Below are 8,371 nucleotides of genomic sequence, written 5' to 3' on the forward strand. Positions count from 1 at the left end.
ATACGTTTTATTTAAATGTATTATGTTGGCTTAAGAAAGCTATAGCTTTCTTAAGCCAACATAATACATTTAAATAAAACGTATTATATTGGCGTGAGAATGGAAACATACTGATGTTGTAAGTTTAAATAGAATATCTGTGTGTTGGCTTTGTCAAGTCAACATGATTATTAATAGTGTTGTTATTCATGTTTTAGTGCTCAGGAGGAGGATGAGGCCTATGAGGAGAACCATGTGACTCAGGAAATGGTGGAGGAGCAGCTGTTGCGGTTGGTCACGCGAGAGGTCATTGACCTTCTAAGTGAGTTTCCCTTATGCATGTGAAGCCTTTCAAGTTTGCTTCACTTTTTATACAAAATAATAACACAAACTTTGTAAATGTGTTTTCAGGTGTGACTTGCATTACAAGAAAATGTCCAGAGTTATCTGCAAACAAAGAGGACGCAGATGGTGAGTTAATGATCACATTCTCCCTGTATCTTGTGGTGGAAATTCACCAATGAAATTAAAGTCTGACCACTCAGTGGTAAAAATTAAATAAAATGTATTTGTCTGAAATCACGATCCAGGGTAGTCTCTCTTACAACCAAAACACATCTCAGAGAGCTACAAAATGAGCTCTAAGCAAAACGAAGTAGCCTGTTTATTCAGTAATTTGGTAGTATTATATGCTACAGAGTGAACAACACTGTGCATCACGTTGAAGGCGGCTTCTGCTGCCTTTAGGAGACATCTGATTGTGAGCATTTGATTTTCACCTCGGATTACTGCACACTCACTCACGCTTATATGTGTGTTTTGGAACTAATAATGTCTGAAACATGCGTAGGTTATTTTACTTTCTGAACATGTATGGACCAGAGTGTGAGTTGTTTCATGTGCATCGTTCCACAGTTCCAGTGCAACCGAACTTAGATTGCCTCCTTCGGCTCCCTAGTCCACCTGACAGCGGTCACATTACCATTTTTCTTTTTTTTTCATATGAACCATGCACTGTTTCAGACTTAACTAGTAGTTTAAAAGCCTACTGATTACTGTGATGTGTTGGAAATTCAGAAGCGAAGACCAGGAGACTCGGATGCATCTTCAACAGGATTCTTTATTGAGACTGTGCTGTTTCGTAGCTGCAGTCATCAAGGCCAACTAAGCCAGTGATACATTGTAGTTTAAATAGATTTTAGGGGGCAGTGCTTAGAAATGGAGACAAAAGTACCTGGGGATCCAGGCATAGGAACCCGCCCTCTAGAGTATAACCAGTCCTAATTCAATCAGCATAACTATTCAACGAATTCGATAGGGGCTCCAAGAGCCATTAAAGACAAAAGGAGAGAGTTTCATTAATCTGGCTCATTTGACTTGCAGTAAAACGAAGAGGAACTGACAGAAACATCTTGCTAAAATCATTGCTTAACAGAATCATTCATCTGATGTCATCATCATCACCTTATATGCTAAATACAATATACTTCACCTTAGTTTTTCATGTGATGTTGTCAAGACATAGGATCAGCGGATCTTAAAAAGACTTTCATCTTCTGTTCAGGAGACGAGGAGATGGTGTCGATGGATTCCTCACAGGGGATTCAAATAAATACACCTACAGATGAGCTCTCAGAATTGGGCAAGTGCCTTCTCCGAAGTGAGGTAACTAAACATTTTATTGTGGGCTCCATCTGCTGACTTCTATAGCTGACCTCTGATATCAGAGTCATTTTTTTCTCCCCTTCTTTTCAGGATATTTATATGAACCTCCTGACTATATGTTTTAACTCCCTTTCCTGGAAGGACACTGTAAATTGTCAACGGACTGCTGGTTTGCTCTGCTGGACTTTGCTAAAACAGGTGCTGATTTTTCCTGTCTGTCTCTGTAAGGGATAGTTCACCCAAAAGTGAAAATTCTGTCATCATTTAAACACCCTCAAGTTGTTCCAAACCTGTATAAATTTATTTCTTCTGAAGATATTTTGAAGAATTTGGGTAACCAAGTTTGGTGACACATGTTCTTCAAAATATTTGTGTTCAGCATTCATACAGTTTTGGAACAAGGGTGGGTAAACGATGACAGAATTTTCATTTTTGGGTGAACGATCCCTTTAAAAACATTCATAATTCATCACAATATTTCTATCAGTCTGCAAATGAGGTTAGAATTGAATTCTAAAGATGCCAGCTATTTTATATTTGAATCCTTTGCCTTGTGAAAATACTATGTGTGTGTGTATGTGATTGAATTCTTGTGCAGGTGCTTGGTGGTAACCTGCTTCCGGAGGCTGTGACGTGGCTCTACGCCAGTGTACTGAAGGGTCTGCAGATGCATGGGCAACACGAAGGCTGCAACGTTGCACTAACTCAGCTGGCCTTGCTCATCTACGAGGCTCTAGTGCGTCATTTCAGCTCAGCTATCATAGCTTGCATGTTTCTCAGTATGGGAAGCACATTTGTACATGTATTAATGCTGCACCACTGTAAAAAGTATATACTTTTTTGCCAATGTTACCCAAAGCAGCTAACCTGCTGGAGATCAGTTGCATTCATCCACTGACTCATACAGACTAGGAGTTGAATGACTTCAGATTGTTTTAAGTTGGCATTTATGAGATTAAAGTTGACTAGTCGCTGATGATGTCATTAAACAACAAATAAGCCTCGCGCTGAGACTCAAATGCGGGTTGCCTTGTGCACAGCTATGGCATCTGACACAGTGCTGCCCACAAGGCTATTGCTCCTACACAACAGTTTATTTTTGATCAGTTCTTTTGTCTTTGGGTCGTTATATTTCTCTTAGATTTCTGCTCGTTCTAAATCATATTATAGATAAAGTAGAACAGTAAATACATTACAGTACAATACATTTCTGAGCTGCTGAATGTTTCTGTGTTCGCGATCTGCGTGTAATGTGTGGGCTACTGTCTGTATGTGTGCGTTACAATGCTGCAGCGCATTAGTTTAGAACGGTGATTAACTTGCGTGTACAATAAGCGGTTTAAAATGTGCATTCACCAATTTTGAGCATCCAGATGGTATAACCAAACATATCTTTAGTTAAAAAAGTAAACATTTCTTGTAATGTAAACAAAAAGATACATTTGTATGATGATGCTGTATGTTATTGAAGCGTCCATTGTAGCACATCTCAATCTCAATGCCCCATTCAAAAACAATAGTTTTTTTGTGAAGTATGATTCAAGCCTTAATTGTGTACACTCACACCCCCCTTTATCTCTCCATGTTAAAATGATGCTTCAACTATCAGTGACACTCTCTATAACTATTATCAGTTTAATTCTCATAAAAGTCAGTGACGATCATGCTGATCCACATAAACGGCAGTGCAGCGTCTAACACCACTGTATTATTGGTACTTCAAGTACACAAAGAACAGTGATGTTAACACTAGTTAAAGTACTATTAAATGCACCTTTAAATTACCATAGTAGTGACTGAATGCATCGGTGAGAAAATGTAATTAATTTTCTTTCTGATATTTCTCTACAGAGGCCTCGATACGCTGAGCTGCGTCTCATCATGAATCAGATTCCTGATATCCAAGTTGATGCCCTGGAGCAGTTTGATCAGAAGGCCATCCAACCCGCTGTATCAAAGGCAGGAGAGAAGAAAAAGAAAGAGCAGTTTAAACGGCTCATTGCAGGCACTGTTGGGGTATGGATACTTTTAAAATTATTAAAAATACATGCTCAATGTTAGAAAAAAAGTAATGGAATCCACTTATTTGTTCACAAAGAATTTGATTTCAAGATGAATTCAAGAGATATATACGGTAATCTCTTGCCACTTTCATTATGGCTATTGAAGTCATGCTCAATTATATTCAAACTTAAATTTAACTAAGCACATAATTAATACCCGAGATTATCATTGTCATTGGAAATACTGTCTGAATGTTCTTCTTCCCGGCCAAAACATCACAGAAATAGAAGAATTGAATCCCCTGTCATGGGAGTGGACGATCTTCCCAAAATTTCATATCATTATCTTATAACAGACAATCACGATCTGATTCTTGATCTTCCCAATTATGAGGTGTACTATGGAGAATATCCAGACTGCAACAACCCTATGGACTTATCCATTTGCACAATTCAAAATACAGTATTGCATTAAACAATCAGTTGTCAAAATAGTTATTAAACTAGTGGTCGACCGATAAAGGTTTTTTGATGGCCGATATCTTAAAGAGCAGGGTGGCTGATACAAAAATGAATTAAAAAAGAAATCTTTAAATTAAACACTTACTTTAGATTGACTTCTTGAATCATAATCATACAGTATTTTTCACAATATAAAGGAAGTAAACACTGTAACCAACAGGGCACTCAGTAATCTAAGTTTGTGTGCACTGGGAATTAAACAAGGTAACACAAACTTTACATATACTGTAGCACAGTGAAAATAACAAGAATATGACATAGCGACTAAATATACACTATATTGACAAAGGTTTTGGGACATCTGCCTTTACATGCACATGAACTTTAATGACATCCCATTCCTGATCCTTAGGATTTAATATAGAGTTGGCCCACCTTTTGCAGCTAGAACAGCTTCAACTCCTCTAGGAAGGCTTTCCACAAGGTTTAGGATTGTGTTTATGGGATTTTTTTACCAGTCTTCTAGAAAACGCATTTGTGAAGTTGGATGTGAAGACTGGCTTGTAGTCTCCACTCTAATTCATCCCAAAGGTGTTCTATCGGGTTGAGGTCAGTCCAGTCAAGTTCCTCCAAATCAAACTACATCTATGTCTTTATGGACCTTACTTTGTGCAGTCATGTTGGAACTGGAAGCGGCCATTCTCAGGATGTTCCCACAAAGTTTGGAGCATGATATTGTCCAAAATGTCTTGGTATGCTGAAGCATTAAGAGTTCCTTTCACTGGAAGTAAGGGGTCAAGCCCAAACCCTGAAAAACAACCCCACACCATTATCCCCCCTCCACCAAATTTACTCTTGGCACAATGCAGTCAAGCAAGTACCGTTCTCCTGGCAACTGCCAAACCCAGACTCGTCCATCCAATTGCCGGATGGAGAAGCGTGATTCGTCACTCCAGAGAATACGTCTCCACTGCTCTAGAGTCCAGTGGCGGCATGCTTTACACCACTGTATCCGACGCTTTGCATTGCACTTGGTGATCAGAAGTGGTTGAAAGTGGTGAAAAGAGATGGATTAAAACATTGGGTGTAAACGGGAATGTGTCTCCCTCGTCTACTTGTGATCCGTTCGACCAAAATGCATCTTAATACCAGGTGTAAACAGGACCAATGTGATCCAAAACAACATGAGGGTGGGAGTGGACTGCTTTTACTTGGGCATTTATGCAACCAACCCTAGCAACAATACAGCAATAAGCTAAAAACCCATAAAGTGCAACATTCCAGGTTCCAAAAGTAAAAACTCCATTCCTTTTCTCTGTCTGGATATTGATTAACAATAACTTTAAAGACCGATCTGTTGTGAGCTCCAAAGGTTCTTAATCAAGGGTTTTTGAATCCATTCAGTTTGCATTATTTCCACTAATAATTGTGTTTTACAGTGGAATTCATTGTGAAAAACTACATTACCCATGATGCTGTACTCAAAATTCCACCAATCAGAGTTGCAGAGAGCAAATCATGCCAAAAGAGCTCTGCGGAAAACGCCCCACTCCCATGAAGCACCACCAATCACATAATGAAGTCGATCTCCCTACGCTCTCAAAATACTTAAAGATTTTTTATTTTTTATTTTCCAATGGGGAAAAATGAAAGGATCAGGTGATCATCCACTTGAACCCTGATGATATTAACCTGTATCGCTCAGCTCTAATCATTCATACAGTTCAACTCGCTACTAAAATAAATACAAAATATGAACCCTTTTTTTATATTACAAAATTGGTCTTAAATTTGCATAGAAATGTTCCTGGTCTGCTACAATGATAATAATATCTTAATTTAATCAAATGAAATTGCATATAATAAATCATTGTCAATCAAATGTCAACATTTTAATCAATTGGTCCATTTGTTTGTGTGCTGATAGAAACCCCTAGGACAGCAGTTCAAGAAGGAAGTACACATCCGAAACCTTCCATCTCTGTTTAAGAAGCCAAAGCCTACGAAAGATATGCTGGAGAACACTGATTCTGCAGGTCTGATCGCGCTATTCTCTCCTGACCATGACCATTGCTGAGGGAACCACAGATTTACAACGCCCTCACTTCATTGAGCCTCTTGAGTGTAGTACAGCATCCAGTCTGAAAGGCCTTTTTAAGGCAATGCTGGTTTAATGAAATGAGGAAAGACAACAAGAACATTTGTTTAATTTAATTTGGGTGTACATTGTTTCTTTTGTATGGATCTATGTAATGGATCTGTATAATTGTTATTTAAAGAAAATTTCAAATCTTGCTGTCGGAGCACCTCATAAAAAAAGTCTTGTTAATTATACAGTACCATATCTGTTCCGGGGATCTTATGTGCAAAACCAGCATCCAGCACTACATTCCAATAGGAGACAATGAGCTATTTTTAAAATAAATTACAAAATCAACACTAATTGGCATTTGACATGTCTGTGTACAGATTATGTAAAAAGTGTTGTGATTTATACTCTGCAGTTTTTAATAAATGTATACCTGGACAGTTTTCAGTGATTGTATAGACTCTTTCCTCAGTAGTTAAATATTTTATGCTGACTTCACATTTCACAATTGTGACAAGCTTGTTTATGAACATGTCGTTGCATCTGAGCATTTAGTCTGCAAAGCATAATAGATGGATAGACATTTTCCTCACATAGAATCCATGTAAAAAGTTAAACAATTAAATTGTTCTCCAAAGGCATTTTAACTTGATAAGGGCAATTTATTCTAACCTTATTATTTTGTCATATTCTTAAATTAAATTAATAAATGTAGTTTATTGATAATAGATTGTAAGGATGACCCATTGGCCCAACGACAGAATCCAATGGCATGGGTGAAGGTGCACTGCGTGTACTGCGTTTACTCGCGCTTCTGTTAAGTGCACTTAATTTATTAGTTTAGTTAAAATTTTATTTTGTCTCTGTGCTTAACCCTTATGTGCCCTTAGAGAAATTGAAAATTCTATTTTCTATCAGATGGTGCCATTTCTCAGGTTTGGCCTATGGAGAAAAATTATTCTCTTTTTTTTCTGCTTTTGCTGCATTAGAGAGCACTGCAGGCTAGCTGAATACATGATACATCTCTAATTGTGTAGGTGTAGGGACAAATGTAGTTTTGGTTTAAATCTGACACTGACACCCCAAATCTGCTTAGTATATGTCAAACAACTAATTTTCTTTTTTTATTATAAAAAAACAACAGTGGCTATATGGAAACAAAAAAATAATTTTGTTAGTTTTCATCATTCAGGACCAATGTTGCTTAAAAGCAACTTAATTAAAAGTGGAATATATATATATATATATATATATATATATATATATATATATATTTTATATATATATATATATATATATATATATATATATATATATATATATATATATATATATATATATATATATAGCCCCGTGCAAAAGTCTTAGGGACCTTAGTATTTTCACCAAAAACAAATGGTTTTAAGACCATAAGGTTTTAAGTTATTTATATCTTTTGCTGTAGTGTGTCAGTAGGAAATATCAGTTTACATTTCCAAAGATTCCTTTTGCCATTAATTGTAATACTCCTTGTGCATACAAAAATCTCACTGGATTCTGACAACAGCCGGTATGATCTGATCTCACCATCATCGAGTCCGTCTGTGATTACATGAAGAAAAAGAAAAAACTGAGACAGACTAAATCCAGAAGAACTGCGGGAACGTCTCAGAGATGCTTGAAGAAACCTTCCTGCAAAGCTACCTGAAAAACTATACACAAGTGTACCGAGTACAAAAGCTGTTTTAAACGGAAAGGGTGGTCACACCAAATATTGATTTGATTTAGTTAATAGAAGTTAATTGATAAATAAAATCTATTTCTGGACTTATTTTTGAAAGCATCCTCACATGTTTTTTTACACAAGTGCCTTAAACTTTTCACAGTACTGTTTGAAGGCAGGTTTCTTCAGGATTCAGTCTGTTCAATTAAGCAAAATATGAATGGGAATATACTTCAGAGATATTTTACTCATACGAGTTAGGGGTGCCAATATGCATTGGAGAAAACGTTTATTTCATAATATGAGTTGCATGTATGTAAAAGTTTGTAGTTTTGAGAAGATGAAAATTATGAAAAACAAAAAAACATTTAGTCTCTAAAATAAGGCCATAAAACCCATTCTGATTGTTTGTTCACAAGACTTATGAAAGTTGTATCATGTAGCCCACAATATTTGCTTCAAAACTATGTG

General features: G+C 36.8%; 1 protein-coding gene across 1 annotated transcript in view; it reads left to right on the plus strand.

The window, feature by feature from the left end:
* Positions 1-6,641, plus strand: part of xpo5 (exportin 5) — a 43,062-nt gene extending 36,421 nt beyond the window's left edge. The window contains exons 27-33 of the mRNA XM_084093290.1: positions 198-301; positions 391-450; positions 1,544-1,644; positions 1,735-1,842; positions 2,243-2,380; positions 3,496-3,660; positions 6,037-6,641. Of these exons, the coding sequence (XP_083949416.1) occupies positions 198-301; positions 391-450; positions 1,544-1,644; positions 1,735-1,842; positions 2,243-2,380; positions 3,496-3,660; positions 6,037-6,186 (826 nt within the window). The 3' untranslated portion in view covers positions 6,187-6,641. The remainder of the gene's footprint in view (positions 1-197; positions 302-390; positions 451-1,543; positions 1,645-1,734; positions 1,843-2,242; positions 2,381-3,495; positions 3,661-6,036) is intronic.
* The last annotated feature ends 1,730 nt before the right edge of the window (positions 6,642-8,371 follow it).

This window comes from Abramis brama, assembly GCF_963993115.1.
Source record: "Abramis brama genome assembly, chromosome: 19".
Classification (NCBI taxonomy): domain Eukaryota; kingdom Metazoa; phylum Chordata; class Actinopteri; order Cypriniformes; family Leuciscidae; genus Abramis; species Abramis brama.